At 38.8% G+C, this 17,290-nt stretch overlaps 1 protein-coding gene across 1 annotated transcript in view; it reads left to right on the top strand.

Annotated features, from left to right (window-relative positions):
* The window catches only part of LOC131050857 (phosphatidylinositol-3-phosphatase SAC1), a 90,376-nt gene extending 77,854 nt beyond the window's left edge, over positions 1-12,522 (top strand). The window contains exons 10-16 of the mRNA XM_057985156.2: positions 7,396-7,720; positions 7,869-7,990; positions 8,298-8,411; positions 8,626-8,838; positions 11,285-11,476; positions 11,632-11,743; positions 11,836-12,522. Coding sequence (XP_057841139.1) covers positions 7,396-7,720; positions 7,869-7,990; positions 8,298-8,411; positions 8,626-8,838; positions 11,285-11,476; positions 11,632-11,743; positions 11,836-12,084 — 1,327 coding nt within the window. The 3' untranslated portion in view covers positions 12,085-12,522. The remainder of the gene's footprint in view (positions 1-7,395; positions 7,721-7,868; positions 7,991-8,297; positions 8,412-8,625; positions 8,839-11,284; positions 11,477-11,631; positions 11,744-11,835) is intronic.
* The last annotated feature ends 4,768 nt before the right edge of the window (positions 12,523-17,290 follow it).

Genomic DNA, 17,290 nt, shown 5'->3' with positions numbered 1-17,290 from the left:
TTCAATACTAGCAAAGTAAGAGATGGGTGGTGATCTAATCCGCCATGAGCCAATAGTTCATGAGGTGCTGCTGCAGGATGCTCTTTGTGAGCATCATTTTAGACACCATGGCTGGCCGGATTACTTCTTGAAAATCAGAGACTTTAATGAAGAAATAGCTGCAGAATTTATGCATTCCTTCAATGAAGGAGAAGCTATGGTTAAAGGCTTAAGGGTTATTGCAACGGAGCAGCGAATAGCAGAAGTAACAGGGTTGCTATAGGAAGGGGAACTATATCCGGAATCAAAAGACGCAAGGAGCGCCAGAGCAGAGTTCACAATTCCCACATATGGACCTCTAATAGTGGACAAGCAAGGAACTAGAAGGGTTTCCCTGCCAGCAGAGTGGCCTCAGGTAGCTTTGTATGTTATGAAATACATTACTTGTGAAGGGAGATATTCAAATTTACATTCACCGCATTTTAAATTACTTAGTCATTTACGGCATGGCCGGAGGGTGAATGTCCCTAATTTTCTGTACCACCTCATTTCTACAAGCGCTAAGGAGACACGGAAAAATGGAAATCGTTCCATTAGCCATCATGGATTGGTTAAACTGCTTGTAGAACGTTCCCTTAGAGATGTTTCACAGATGGAATGGGGAGTATTTGAGGATATACTACAGTTTAGGGTTGAAGATGCCCCTATTGCAGAGAATCCGTCGGCTGAAGAAGAAAATGTTTCAGAACCCTCTTCTCCTATAGTTGCTGCAGAGGATGATTTGCTTGTTGCTGAAGGAGCTGCGGTTATTGTGGAGGAAGAGATAGCCGAAATGAACGTGGAACAACCCTCTACCTCTCTTCAAAGAGAGACCAATTTCTAGGAGAAAAGGGAAGGAGTTGGAAAGGAATGAAACAGATGAAGAACCCATGATGCAGTCGCAGGCAACTCAAATTTCTCTTGTAGCCAAGAGACGTAGGACAAAAAGAAAAACTCCTGCAGCAACTGAAACCATTCCTGCAGCCACTCCAAAAGTTTATGTAAGAAGAACACAAAGTAGGACGTAGAAGGCTCATCCAGCAGGTGATCCAAAAGAGGTTATTGCAGTGGAAACATCAGAAGAAGGAAGCCCCGCCAATATCGAATTACAAGAAGGAAGCCTTGCGGATGCTGAAATCCAGGTAGAAGTTGATGAAGATAAATTGACAAATCTTGCTTTTGTGGCACAACAGCTTGAGGAGGTTAATGAAGAAACTGGTGGAGACACTTCACATCATTCTGAGGAAACTATTGAAGAGAATCAAGAGCAGTTTGAAGAAACTGTTGGAGATATTTCACAGCAACCTGAAGAAATAATTGGAGAGATTCCAGAATAGTTTGAAGAAACTGGTGGAGACACTTCACATCAGTTTGAGGAAAATATTGGAGAGATTCCAGCACAGCTTGAGGAATTTATTGAAGAAATCCCACAACCTGAGGTAACACCTATTAGACCTCCTTCATCCCGAAGCAGTTTATCCATTGCTTTAACATTTTATAGACAATGGGAAATAGAGAGGGCTAGGTTGCAAGGGATTATGATAAACAGCAAAAAGAAATTGAAAAGAGGGATAGCAAAATTGAGGAATTAGAGGCCAAAGTTGAAACAATTGCTAGCATGGTCCCCGAATTGATGCAATGTAGGGCACCTCCAAGGGTTTATTCTGTGCATTTGAAGGAGCGGTATTTAAATTTCAAATTGAACCGCATTGTTAGGGATCTTAGCCCCTCTTTAGAAACCCCTGAAGAGTTCTTTTATGCTTACCAAACCTCTCCACCAGCTGTGAAGAATTTGCTATGTGAATTCTATTTACATAACTATGTTGTATCCTCAGATAGTGAGTGGAACCCTTTATTATATATTGGGGATATCCATATCAAAGCTTTAATGTCATGGATCCAGAATGAGATCAGCATGGGGATACAAGCCAGAGCATATAAGGATTTAGAGTTTGACTGTCCATTGCCATTAAGGAAAGAATCAAAAGAACCATGAATTCTTTATTATGAATGGCAAAAATTACTGTTGAGGGATGATGTTAGAAAACTAGTGCTTCCAATGAGAGAAGAAATCTATCAGGCATATGAGCATCTAGTTCAGACCGACAGAGCAACTGCAATAGATGGGTTAACTCAACACTAGAATAACTTACCAGATCAATTAAAGCAGGGGGAACCTGTTTCATTGCAAAATTTTCAAGCAGCTATGCAAAGAGCCCCCAGATATATACAGCTAGGCAGAGAGAAAACCAACAACTAGCTACCACTGATCTTTCAGCCTCCTATTCTCATGTGGCCACTATTGGGATGTCAGCCTACAGATCAGCCCTATGATGCACTCACAGAAGAATCATACAGATGGTCCAGGCTGGAAAAAATGAAAGGATTTTATTGGAATTTGGCTTCAGTAGGGACAGGTTAGGGCACCATTGGTGTTTTGAGAGTTAGTGCAAGAGTCAAAAAATTTCCTTTTGCTGTAGGATCAGCAGGCTCTTAAAGTTGGGGGGCATGATGAGTTGATACTTTGTTATATTTTTATCCTCAGAACTCTTGAGTTTTTGTTATCTTTTGGTTTGCATTGTAGTAGTAATGTATTGGAAGTTGACTATATGTATTCCATATGTTAAGCTTGAACTTATTAAATCATGTTCTACCTTTGCCAGTCTATTCCTGCAGCCAAGTCATTTACTCCTGCAGCCATGTGATTTATTCTTATAGCCATGCGGATTATTTAGGGTAATATCATATGTGAATTAATAGATGTGTTAATTAAATAAAATGCGTATGTATGTCCTTGTATGTTATTTCTGTTGTAGTGCAGGTAATAAATGATACCACTGTGGATGTTCTCATATCGTGCCTAATGAAGGAAAGGATACGTATGAGATAACTGAAGATCAAACTATAGAGGACTTGAGCAAGCGCAAGGTACGACGTAAGCGGAGTAGTCAAGCGACATTACCAATGTCTAACTTTAGTGGGCATTGAATTTGCAAATACCGCTGCGGCATGTAAAGACTGTGGTGTGGTTTAGATCCACGTTTCCTGCAGCTTAGCTCCAGTTATCTTCTTTATCAGTCAATCATCCGCCTCTTCTTTTGGACGTGATTTGTGTGGTCTTTTGTAGTTAATTTCTTTTTAATAAAGAGCTCTTCTTCTTCTCAAGAGTTAGACAGAAAAGGAGAAGAATAGAGCAAAGAATTTTTGATAGTCATTCTTGAATTTCTTTTTAAAACTATGTAATCACTTTCAGAAAAGGATGAATAAAAGTTATGTTATTTTGATCTGTTAAGAGTTGTTTTTCGGGAAGCCTGGTATCAATCATCCAAGGGAGCCCACTTGGCGAGCGATCCTGTGTGTTTGTTAAAATTAGTTTTCTTTCTTTGGCAGCAGTAGAAGTTTTTGCATTGACTGTCCCTGCAGCCACTTGAAATAGATCCATTGACTATTCCTGCAGCCAAACCAGAACAGAGTAATTCCTGTTTATCCATATTGAATTTATCCAGCATCGCTTTTAAGAATTTATGCAGAATTCTTCATGTAGCCTTTTACCTTTTTCCGCATAATGTTAGTTGCTACAGTAATGCAGAATAACTGTTATAGGAACTTAGTGCATATATAATGCAGACCCATTTCAAGTACTACGTCCCTGGGTTGACAATCAAATGAACACTAGCTATGGAAATAGTGACTTTACCAAATGAATGTTCAAACTTCGGATTGAGACTTCAATTAGAGTTATTATTCTTATTGTTGGGGTGAACAGTTGCCTTGATCAGATTGTTCTTGGCAAGGTTCCTCGTCCTACAGCAGCAGGTGAAGATCAAGACAAACATGATATGAAAAATCAAGAGGTTGTCATGCTTATCAAACTCTCAGTCACAGATGATCAACTTCCTCAAGTGCCTTCAGGTAAAACAACTAAAGAGATTTGGGATCTTTTGAAGGACTTCAATGAAACATCCGACAAGAGCTGAGCTTTCTTTTTGAAGAATATGTTGTTTTCTATCATGATGGATGAGAAGTCTTCTATCCAAGGCTCAAGCACATCTCACGAAGATCAAGAAGATCCGTGACCAGTTGGAAGCTATAGGCCGAACCATGCTGGAAGAGGATATGGTAGTGATCATGCTGAAAAGCCTTCCCAGATCCTACGAGCATTTCATTGACACTCTCAATATCTCATCTACTAGTGTTGATCTGAAGTTTCCTAATCTCTGCAACAAACTTCTACAGCTGGATTAATGGAAGCAAAGCTAGTTCGTCCACTGAACAGGCCTTCACAGCTGAAGTTTTGGATAAGAACAAGGGTAAAGGTCAGTCCTTCCAGCAGAAGGGGCAAGGTCAATATCCGCAGTCTTCGAAGAAGAAAAATGTATAGTGTAACTACTGTCACCAGTTTGGCCATATGAAGAAAGATTGCAAGAAATTGTTGGCATCCGTGCAATCTAGGTTGGGAGGGTCTCAGGAACAGGAGCAGGCTCATGTTGCAGAGCATTCTGGAGAGGATTTAGCCTTCTATGCTTTGTGATAAGCAAATTTCCTGTTTGGTTGGTTTTCACTTTTTTTTCCCTCAAAAATTGTTCGTAGGGTTTAGAATTTTTTCCTTTAAAATTATTATCTGTCATTCGCAAAGCTTGTGTGAAATTTCTAAGTTTTCATAATTTTTTCTTCAAAAATTGTTTGCTGGTTTTTATGATTTTTTCCTCAAAAATCATTTGTAATACGCGAAGTTCGCGTGGGGTTTGTGATTCCGGAAGTTCTCTGGTTTTGATCGATTTTTCTCCTCAAAAATCGTGCTTTGTTGCAGTCAATTTGGGTCAAACCTGCCAAGGCAAACATCTACAACCGTGGTAACTTGCAGTCAGTTTTGGAGTTGGTAATCTTTTGCAAAAGGGTTTGCTGATTTCTTCCTCAAAATCATGGTTTCAGGCTTCACTAATTCACGTGTGCCAGATCTCTAATTCGCGTGTGATGGCTACATTAGCTTGGATGGCTTTTGGTACTCTTGGTCATTTACATTCTGCAGATCCTGGGAGGGTCTCCGTAGCAGCAGATGGTCTTTGCATTTGTGATCATAGCACCTGCAATGTCTACTGTAGGGTATTGAGTACGATGACCATTAGGGAGGGTGTTAAAATAGTATTAATATCTTCTATAATGGTCATCTTCTATTTTTAGCGGTCATCTTAGTTGTCAACTTATTTAGCTATTTAGCTTTTTAGTCGACTTATTTAGCTTTGTTAAGTTAGCTTTTTATTATTTAGCCTTTTAATCTTTTTAGCTAATTTGATTTCACTTTAACGACTAGTTCTATTTATAGAACATCATCTTGTAACCTCTATATATACGTGTGTATATCATTCAATGTAATTATCCAATTTAGTTGTTCAATCAATTTTTCAGTTATGCCATATGTTAGTTCTTCAAAACTATATTTTAAATCTAGAAAGGAATAAGACTGAAATCAAGCAGCATGAAAGAAACACAAGGGATTGTAGGAAAATCAAGAGAACAATCACCATAAAGAGTATAAGACTGATATACCTTGGAGAAAGCCAATTTGAGAATGAAACTACATCAAGTATGAGTACAATCTCACTTAAAAATACTTCAATGACATTCACAATTGGTCCAAGCCTCTTGGGGTTGATAATGAAGCATGATCGAGCTCTAGAATCAGCTCAAATGACCCTAAAATCTCTCACTATTTAACTCCCCTACTGTACTTGCAACAGTCACTTAGGAAGAAAACCTGCAATTTGCTACTCTAAATTCCTTCTATATACTCGCAAAATGCTTCTAGATCTTAAATTCATGTTACAATGGGTTATACATAGCCTTTCAAACATTCAAAGCATTAGGAAGTTGAAAAAATCAAGAAAACCAAAGAGAAACTAGAAATTGGAACATCACAGGATGTGTCTTTTTGGGCAGAATGAATTCTTCACTACTGGTAGATCAGTGATCTCTTGGTGCTTTTGAAATGGCTGCAGAAAACTTGCTTTTGCCAATTGTTGCAACTGACAGTTTCACAGTAGAGCCTAAAAATACTTAGTTTAACCATTTCTCTCCCACCAAAGCCTACACATTTGATTCTCTGTATCACTCTTCACATTCTCCAAATTCTGTGAGTCTGTCCCTGTTTCAATACCTCTCTGGAACATGCCGTGAAGTACAAACTAGATCTTTTTACAGATCACATCTCTCCTATATGGTATCTTTTGGTCCCCAAAAGGTATAGAGATTCAATGGGAGAGGAAGGATGAATAAGCGATGCAATACTTAGGTAAGTTTCTCTAGCATGTGAATTGCTTGCTCATCACACTATGATTGAAGGGGTTTCTGCATTAAACCTTTTTCTGGATCTTTAGATATTATGGGTTTCCATAGGTTTTAGTTGCATATTTTATGTGAAGATGTCTTAAGGTCTTGGGATGCGCAAGATTTCTTGCTTTTGTCCTTTACACCCTAGGATTTCTGTTTCACTTTGAGATCAGAATGGTTTATTCGTTGTTTGTTATTAAATTATTAATTCATGTCTAAGTTAATCAATCTTGATGGAATTCTTATTTTGGAGTATGATGTTAATGAAGTGCCTAAGCTTGTATTCAAAATGGTTACCAGCACAAAAGTTGCCCTTTAATATTCTTGATGAGCATATATATCGGTTATCACTTCTGGTTCTGCCTAACTGGAGCTTGTTTCATTTCGACAAATGTTGTATCTGGCCATGTGATGCTCAGTAGAGTTGATTGTTTACTGGCACAAGAAGAGCTCCCCTTTAACATTTTTGATGAAAATATATATTGATTTTCTCTACATGCTCTTCCTAATTGGTGCTCATCCTATTTTGATTAGTGTGATCCCTGGCCATATGATGCTCCCTAGAAATAATTTATATGCAATGTTCCACCACCTATTTCCAGAGTGTAACTGATAGTGAAAATGTATCTGTATCTTAAAACATCAACAATCCCAAGTTTCAATTTAAGCAACTCTAACAAGTCTAACTAGAAAAACCTTATTCAAATGTATGTATGACATATCAGTGCTGTCTGGTATTCTTGGTGTTCTAAAAAGTTCAAAACTATTTTCAAGAAGGCCTATCATAGCACTTTTGTACTCCTAAACTATTTGTGATAACTTTCTGTAAAGCAGTGCACCATGGTCAAAAACTAACGTAGTATCCAATTTTTTCAGTGTGGCTAGTTTGTATGAAGCTGCTTTCTTGATAAGTTTATTGAGTTATTATCTTTCTAGTCATGCTCAGATTTCCTTCAATAGAGAGTAATACCTAATTACTGTTTTTTTCATGCACATCTCAAATTCAGATGCCATCTCTACCAAATTCTAAGCCTGACATGTAAATTGCAGAGATGGTTCTGTAGGCGATTTCAGATGCAATTCCTCAATCCTGGATCCAGAGAACCCAGATTCCAGAGATGAAGAAAATGCGAGAGAACCCAGATTCCAGAGTGGTGTACTTCGTACAAACTGCATTGATTGTTTGGATCGCACAAATGTTGCCCAATTTGCATATGGTCTAGCAGCTTTAGGCCATCAGTTGCATGCTATGGGTTTGTCAAATTTACCCAAAGTGGATACAGATAGCAGCATTGCTGCTGCTCTTATGGATATGTACCAGAGTATGGGAGATGCTCTTGCAATTCAGTATGGTGGTTCTGCAGCTCATAATACTGTATGTTTAATTGCCGAAATGTACTTAGCAATTTTTCTTTTTTAAAGACTAAGTATTCTTTTGCTGTCCGTGGCACATAATGGATGTTTTAAAATGAGTATGATCTAAAGTAAAATTTTGGGGTGTACGATTTTTGTCTACTTTTCAGGTTTTCACAGAGAGGCAAGGAAAATGGAAAGCTACTACACAATCTCGTGAGTTTTTGAAATCGATCAAACGTTATTACAGCAATGCTTACACTGATGGTGAAAAGCAAGATGCCATAAATTTGTAAGATACACCATTATAAGTTCTGCTCTCTGAAAGCAAATAATTCGAACTTTGTAACTGGATTTGGAAAAGTCACCTTTTCTACTTATTATTTCTTCATTTGTGGGTTTCCTATAAGCTCTTGCACGTATTGTGTTTACTCCACAACTATGGAACTGTAAATTTATTGGGTCATTGGTATCTCATGATCACACATGTTTTCCATTTCAACCATTTTTTATTTGTGAAAATTGATGTGAGCATGGTTTCGCTGGCCAGGCATATCTGTAGTCTAAATCTCATTTGTTTCTGCTGTGTTAAAAAACAGATTCCTAGGTTACTTTCAGCCACAAGAGGGAAAACCAGCATTATGGGAGCTAGATTCTGATTACTATCTTCATGTTGGAGGAAATGGGGATGAGGCATTCACTGATAGTCCATTGTGAGTGTTTATGTTAGGCATTCAGACCCCTGTTCAGTTTTCAAATCTAGTGTCATCATATTCTTTTATATTCTAACTATAGAGACAGTATAAAATATTAATGTCCAGTTCCCAATGTTGGCGAGATTGAGTTTCAGAGCTTGACAATTTTTCATAACAAACTTTGTATGAAGAAAACATTATATTATAAGAAAAGTCAATCACTTTTATGCAGGTTACAGACCCAAAGCTCAGGAGTGTTGCAACGATCAAATACATTTGCTCCTATTCCAGCTTGCAAAGAAGATTCTTCACGGATAAAGTTGACTTCATTTGATAAACTAATGCAAGCTACTTGCAGTTCAATAAAGAATGTCCGCATTTTTAGTGAGCCTGACTCCAAGCTGGGCCTTCCAGCAGGAAACACTGGTACAGCACCAGATGCAGCGTAATGATCCGATTCCATCATGTTCAGTTTAGAACTTCTTAGCAGCAGTATTTCTGTGATTTAGTGGTTCCGTTTGTCTCTTTCCTTGTAGCTTCATGTTCAGTTTGATATAAGATATGACATACTTCAGTTGCTAAAATTCTTGCATAGTTTGGCATATACAAACCAAGCTTCTTCTTGCAGGGTTCACCTGTAGGCTATATTGTCTCAGTCACCTGCAGATTCCTAAATTTTAAGCATGTACAGGTTGATGGTTGATGCCTGGATGAAAACTTAAGAGCATTGCTCTTTGTGCTGCACCAATGCAATTTATATATTTTCCTTCAATCCAATGGCTATGACAACATTACTGTATAGTGTATTATATCTGAGAAAGATGACTATTATTTGGTCCTCCCAGAAAAGCATATTCTACGATTTCAGATTCCAGAATGACCAATTGGGAAAACAGTCTTCAGTTTAATAGACATCTGTGATTTTCAAATTATCCTTTCAGATTAGGCAGATTCTGGAATGGAGTATGATACCAAACCTAGTGTTAAGCAATAAATCCAAAGGTCTCACTGTAATATTTTTTCAGTAAGAGATCCCAAAGACATTTCAAGTCTTCAAACTTTCTTTCAGTGATTTCAGCTACATCCCAGAGGCTTTCCACATATTCCCACTTTGGTAAGACAATTATGCATAAGGAAGTCAACAATTTATTGACATCTCCAAACCTTTTCATGGGGATGTGGTTCTAATGGTTGGGATAGGCCTTGGAATCAACTGCTTGACTATGAGGGCCTCCCTTTTAGATATCGTCATTGCTTCTCAATTGGTTACTTGGCTATAAATTGTTCTCATATCGAAAAGGCACTGCTACTTGTGGAAGAATGCTAATGGTGATCACTTGACTGTCTAGGCTCCTGATTCTCTGTCAGATGACTCCTCTTAGGATAATGATGAGTCCTTAGCTTCGGGTGTGGCCTTATCGTGCCCTACGGACCCTATTGGGGAACCTCCTGCTCCGTGCTCACAACTTGATTTGCCCGTAGCTTCTGCTCAGCTCCTGATTTCTCATGAGGTGGATGACTGCCTTTTTCCTCACTCCATGTGTGCTGTCAGGCCCTCTGTGGGTGTTTCTCCTGTGCCCCCTTGTAATGTAATTTGGGATGATAGTATCACTTGGACTATTGTTAGTAGATGGAGGAAAGGTCTTTTGGATTTCCTTTTCCTCTTTCCAAATTCATAATCGAGTTGTGGGTGAAAGGTCAACTCACTCTTGACATGGGATTGTCTAAGTGGGACCCTGTTGGTCCCTGCATTCATTTGTAGGCATGTTTGGCAGCTGCCATGTCTAAGTGGGACCCTGTTGGTCCCTGCATTCATTTGTAGGCATGTTTGGCAGCTTCGCTGCAGCTGTTCTTCTTTCTCTTGATTGTGCTGCTTCTCAGCTGTTTATGGCCTGTTAGGCCCTATTGCATCGAGTCTTTTGGCTGCCTTTGTATTGGGTTGGAACCTTGTTTCCTCGTGTTTTGTTCAAGGGTTTGGGCCCTTTCAAAATCCCTTCTTACCTCAATAAAAAAACAATTTGTACTTTGACATTATGGCCTCTTGATCACAAATGAATATCACAAATGCTTCCTTAACAATCCTGTTTCAACTTTCATCCCAATCAAGAACAATAAAGCTTGCAGTTAGTACTTTTAAGGCTGTTTCAACTTGATATCCACAAGAGCCATTCTACTTCTACCCACAAACAATGCCCGTATTAGACTAGTCTATCTGAAAGGTTTTCCACAGATTTCCATTTTTTCAGAGCCAATTAACCATATTAAACCCACGAGTTTATCCTATCTTTGGAAAGATAAAAGTTACGGTATTGAAAATTGAGTCCAGTTCAAAATGGATTTAATATCCGTAAATAATGTGTTTCTGAACCAAAAAATTGTCTATGGTAAATAGGGCATTTGGGCTAGTGGTTATTTGTGAGCAACTCTTCACGAAGGACATATCATCTAAATGTAACGTGCTTTCTATAATATCCCCAAAAGTCAAATTTATTTTCTAGCAGAAGATTATTTTAAAATAGGCAGGACTGGCTTGGTATAATAAAAGATTCATTGACTATTAGCCAACTGTTCCCTTCATGGATCATTTATAGTGTTCATTGTATAGGTCTCTTAAGAAGGTCAATATTCCATGATTAGCACAAAAAAAAAAGACAGATGTGGACAGTTTCAGAAATCAATCATTATTAGAGAAAGTGTCTGTATAGCAAGAAATGGTAGGTATCTCATTATAAGTGGAAACTAGTTTTTGCAATTGATTTTATTTTTCTAATGCAATTTGAATATCTAGCTTATCAACCTTGAATGAAGGACTTCTGTTCAGGTCAGGCTCTTGTTCAGGAAATAAAAAGTGGTAGCGTTCAGTTAAAGTCTAATAGTTATTCTTTACACAGTGAAATACAGTTGAAAAGTCCGAACTGGCTCTTTGGTCAGAGAAAAGTTGAAGGGACGGGGCAAATGCGAAGAAATGTTGCATGCTGTAGCTTACAAGACAAGACAAGACAAGAGGGGGCAGTTGATGATTCCTACAAGTACAAATGGTTATCATCCTCCGGAGACTCATGTGAGCGGGAGATATTTGAAAGGTAATGATGAATGAATGATTTCTCTGTCTTACCCAATACATCTTGGCCGATTATTTCTGTTATCTGTCTCGCAACATATTCGATCCTTGAACATTGGTTTTGTAGGACTTCGCATTTATGTCAGAATTGACTTTTTTATTTTATTTTTGTTCAAGGTACCTTACCATTGCGTCAACAACTGAGGTTGATAGCTGGTATGGCAGTGGGCTTCTATTTGATACAGTTGAAGATAGTGAAGCTTACAAACACTATGCTGAGTGTTGTCAGGTTATTTCTGTTGTATTCCTTACAGATGAAGATTATTCAGGGTATTGTCTCTAGTAAACTCACGAAAATTTTCCTTGTTTGTCTTAAATCAGGGCCCAGCATTGGATCCATTTGGGCAGGATGCTGAAAAAGAACTATACTATTCAGAGGCGTTACATCAGGTGATTAAAGATGTAAATGATACATCTGTAGTTTCAGAGATGGAAGCTGCACTTAATGAGTATAATGAAATTGGCCGAGATCTTGGAACCATCATTCCATCTAAACTGGTTTTGGAAGACCCGACCAGTGTAACGCGATGGATTCTTGGGGAAGAGAAGATGTGTAAAGTCGAAGCTTAACATAAATGCAACAAGTTATGTTTCTAGCCTCATTTGAAATACAACAAAATTTCCGAAAAACACTCCCAATGGCAATTAGCCTTAAAATTTCCCAACATTTTAGAAGTAAATATGGAAGTCTAGGCCATAGGGAAATAGAGAAAAAGGGATCTGTTTGGGATCAAAAGTCAAGGCCAACGTTTGATGAAAGGATGATCATCTCTTTGTGGATTGTGTCTAGTTTTTAAAACTAAAGTCTGTAGTTATGTCACAAACTTATGGTCGAAGTCTTGTGTAATCTACTGATCATCTCTTATGTATTGTGTCTAGTTTTTAAAAGTGAAGTCTGTAGTTATCTGACAAAGTTATGGTCGAAGTCTTTTGTAATCTACACTGTGTTCTCATCTTTTGTATTTTTTGAATGTTGCAAAATAATGGAAAAAGAAAGGCTCTTGAAGATGCCCGTCTTGACGGAAGTCCAAAAATTGGCCAATTTCATGAAGGCGGGAGTTCAAGAACATGCTGATACAAAGGTGGCGTGCACCTAGGGTCTAAAGGCACACTTCACTAAAGGGCCATTTGATGACCAAAAGGTTTTGAAGTGTTATTAATTATTATTTTAATATCAATTTCCACCTCATTTTGCACAAATAATTTAAATAAGCAAAGGTTATTAAAAAAAGGATACAAATATTAAGGGCAACAAAAATAAATTATTATGAAAAATTATTGAGTTGCAAACAACAACAATAGGGTAGGGTTTTTTTTGGGTACTAGTCAACAACAAAAGGGAAGAGTGCTAGCTAACTTTGCATGCCCTAAGCCTAATGATTTTTCTTGGTTGTCTTCATATGAGATTTAAATATTGTTCTAACTTGTAAGTAGTAAAGACAAATGTTGTGTGATCTATTACATACACAAGGGTCAAAAAGTGATCATTATAAAGTGTTGTCCAAAACATATTTATTATTGCCTCATTACCTCTTCGCTTTGACAACCAAAAAAATTGCACAATTGATCCAATATTTGTATACAAATGTCCAAGAATTTTGTACTATTGGTACCAATCAAGTTGAACAATTGATTTAATTATTAACCTTTTTAGGAAAATGGACTGTTTTGACTAGATAATTTTTTTGTATCTAGTGGGCTTTTAATTAGCAAAATCCAAAAACAATAAAATTTAGAAGGGAATAGGCCAATAGAAAACTTTCATTAGTGTACAAGTGTGCGCCTAGCCACAAGCAAACACTGTTGGAATGCATTGATACTGGCAGTAAACTGAGAGGGGGTGAATCAGTTGACTAACAATAACAACAATCAATTCAATTATAAACCTTAAACCGGAGCACAACCCAATGAAGAATATAACATGAAAGCACAACACACATAACACCAATATTTGACATGGAAAACTCGGAAAGGGAAAAACCACGATGGGAAACCCTACCCACAATCAGATGAATACTCTGTAATAGTATTGTGAATAATTACAATGGGGTCTGCACATGTAGAAAGACTAACAATCGAGAGCGCACTACTCATCACAAAGGGAAGTCTCGTTGACTTACAAAATCATCGAACTACAACCCGGAAAGCAATGAACTGTGGAAGTAGCATCTACTAATACCTGATACAGTTTCGGTTAAGCACTAATGTCTTCTCTGCAATACAAAACCTTTCCAATCTTCACCTGAATGATATGATTTTATTCACACTTGATTCTTCTCAGATAATGCATACTTAACCAACCATCGATATCGCATGTCCATCAACATGAATATGTCACCTATAAATATAGATCATCAACCTTATTGCAAGGTCGGCTAAACCCTAAACCCATAATTACAAAAATTACATCATATGATACCACCGAACCAATATTATGATTTACATTACATAGCCTGAACCTAAATCAAGTAACCAAACAATTATATCCCCCAACGTTTCCGCTAAGACCAAAATCCAACACGCTTCACTTGTCGGTAGAAACCCTCAGTGAAAGTTCAACCGGATCCAAATAGGACCAACATAAAAGCACACCGTCCAATGCAAAGTCACCAAACACTCAGGATATGATCAAGAAGCACTAACAACATGAAAGAAACTGATTCCATAAGCTGGACCCAAAATCCACTGACCAAGTCACCAAAACAGCAAACCGTTAAAGCTAACCGGGAACGGCAGAAGCCGGTAAAGGCAAAACCTAGCTGGTAAAGCCAAGAACGAGTCGGTAACTAGAAATACCAAAAACGATAACCAAACCATGAAATCACTAGAATATAGCAAGCATATAACCATCAAAATAAGCATCCAAAACCGATTCCAGAGGTCTAATCATATCGGATCAGAATCACAGCCATAATCAAAAGGATCACCAAGACTAACCGGGATAGATCTAACCAAGATAGTCTCCAATCGGGATACATTGTTGACATCAATGACAACACTTAACCAAATCCAGCATATTGCCAACAAACACAAATACACAAGATTTTTTTTGTCAACTCGTATTCAAGCACACTTGATAGAATGATGTGTCGACACAACGAAGGTATCTAATGGTCAAGTGTGCATGGCATATAGTGTGCTCACTTGAAGAAAAACAAGTTTCAAAAATGTATTGATTACAATTGTAAGAGTGTGCCTATCTAAGTCAAAAAAGAAAAAGAAAAGAGTGTGCCTATCTACAATGATGCTCCTATACAAAGAACATTTGAATGAATACGCATGTGAGGGTGCTCAAACAATGTACAAATACATGTAAAGGTACATAGACAAAAACAAAGCAATCAAATTCTGGAAGCTTCCACCCACATGGTGATTTCAAATTTTTGCAATGGCTCTCCTGTGCGTAGGTCTCCTTCTGTTGTATCTACTCCTGTGGTGGTCTCCTTTGATGTTGGTGCCTTTCTGCCCCTTCCTCCTCGTGTTGAGGTTGTTGGTACTGCAAGTGGTGCTCCCTTCGCGGCGCCTGTTGCTGGTTTGTGTGGTGCTACCCGAGGGAACTCTCTTGTTGGGGACTTGCCCTTCGTGGTGGGTGTCACTAGTTCATGTCCACCCCCACTGGTTCTTCTAGGGGGTGATGTTGGTGTTGGCTCTCTAGCTTCTTGTGATGCTTCTTAGTTGACTGGTGTTGATATTGTTGGTGCTAAGTCCAAACCTTCCTTTGTTGGCAATCGTAGCTTTGCTCATGTGGCCAAACCTACTGCCCAGCCCTCCAAGGGGGTTCGTCCTCTTCCTTGTGCCAAATCCTCCCCTGTGATGGTTTGTGGACAGGATGTGGTGGACAACATTGAGTTCTACCAACGTTGTGCTCTTGTGTGCAGATTTTCAAGGCTCTGGGCTTCACTACTAGACCTTCATCTTTGGGTAAGCGACTCTTGGCGGCCTTTGGTGGCTCACAATATTGAGCTTTTTCCCCATGCTAAAGGTTTTTTTGTTGCTTCCTTCACATCTTGAGCTGATCGAGACTTGGTTTTGGGCATGTTATGGGCTTGGGGAGTGCACCCTCTCTGTTAAGCCTTGGACAACCTCCTTTAGCCCTCTCACTGAACCGCTAATTGTGCATCCAGTTTGGGTTCGCCTTATTAATCTCCCTTTTCATTTTTTGGTATGAAGCTATTGGAAACTTTGTTGGCCATTTCTTGAAGGTCAATGAAGCCATGTCTTCTATGGACCACACTACCTTTTCCCGCATCCTTGTGGACATTGACATCTCCTCGCCTCTCCTGGGAGATGTGGTTCTTATGGTGGGGGATAGGCCTTGGTCACAACTATTGGACTTTGAGGGCCTCCCCTTTCGTTGTCGGAGATGCTTCTTTTACGAGTCATCTTGCTTCAAACTGCTCTATTTCACCCCACAAAGGTGTTACTACTTGGTGGAAGAATGCTACTGCTAATCATTTAATAGTCAATGGTCCCGACTCTACTTCCCCTGACTCTTCTCATGAGGATAGTTGTACCCTTCACGAGTACTATTGCTCATGTTGATCCTCCCTTTGTGGCCTCATTTCTCAAGGTCCCCATTGCAACTTCTCTAGTTCTACAACCATGTTTTACTCCTACTGGACTTGCTTTTGGTGTTGTTTCGTCTCAGCCTATTGATGTTCTGCAGCAACTCGTTTTGTTGTAGCACTCTATTAACTCCACAGACTATAACCCTGTGGGGTCCCTCCCGATTGATCTCTCTTTTGATGGTCCCAATGACAACATCGCCTAGACTATGGTTGCTCGCATACGGAAGGGGAAGTCTTCTCCCCCTCCCCAATCCCCCCTTTGTAGGGGTTTGGGTGTCTCTCCCCCTCCTTGATCGGGGTTTTGAGTGTTCTCCTGTTTGATTGGGCTTCCCTTGCCTATATGTCTGTGTTTTGTTTCTTACTGCCTTCAGGCAGTTTTTATTGTTGCCAACATCATGTTTTTTGGTGTTGTTTGTTCTTAGTTGATAGTTTTTTACTATGTTAAAGGTCAGTGCCCTAATTAATGTTGCTTTATTAATAAAAAACAAAGAAATCAATTTTCAAATGCAAAATGAAATGTTGGCATATGTTCCAAAAGGAGAGTTCATTTTGAAATTCAATACTCATTTTTTTCCAAAAGATCACAACATATAGGTGTGCTCTAGTGTGCACCTCACCAATGGGTTTTTAATATTTCAAAAATTATGTTATCGAGTGCATATTGGTGATGAAGTGCACACTCATACAAAGGATTCAACGTCTCACCAAAGGGTCTTTTCATATTTCAAAAATTATGTTATCAAGTGCATATCTGGTGATGAAGTGCACACTCATACAAAGGATTCAACGAGGTGAGGTGGGCTATCAAAAATGGCAGCAACATTTGGGTTGAGAGCACGGGTGATGAAGATTGCTTTTAGGAGAAGAATTTCGAACGGAAGACTCGGGAATGCATTTTGTTGTCAATCCTCAATGAAGTTGCAGGCAATCAAAGTGATTTTGGGCGATAAGTATTTGAGCTTAGACTATAAGTACTGCACTAACTCTAACTCATACATCACGTCCATTTTCCTAGCATGGTTGCTGGAATTTGAGGGCAAGGAGGAAGTTCAGAGGGTTATGGAAGAGTGTCTGGGCAAGATGTTGAGCAGATATGAATATGTTTCTTGATTGGGCAGTTTAGGGTGGGGGTTTTAGGCTAGAGGAAAGGTGTTGGCCTCGACTCCATTATTGATTTAACAACTCACTGCAATCTTTTTTTATATTGG

Source organism: Cryptomeria japonica, chromosome 1 (assembly GCF_030272615.1).
Source record: "Cryptomeria japonica chromosome 1, Sugi_1.0, whole genome shotgun sequence".
In the NCBI taxonomy this organism is placed as follows: Eukaryota; Viridiplantae; Streptophyta; class Pinopsida; order Cupressales; family Cupressaceae; genus Cryptomeria; species Cryptomeria japonica.
This window is presented reverse-complemented; position numbering and strand designations above follow the sequence as displayed.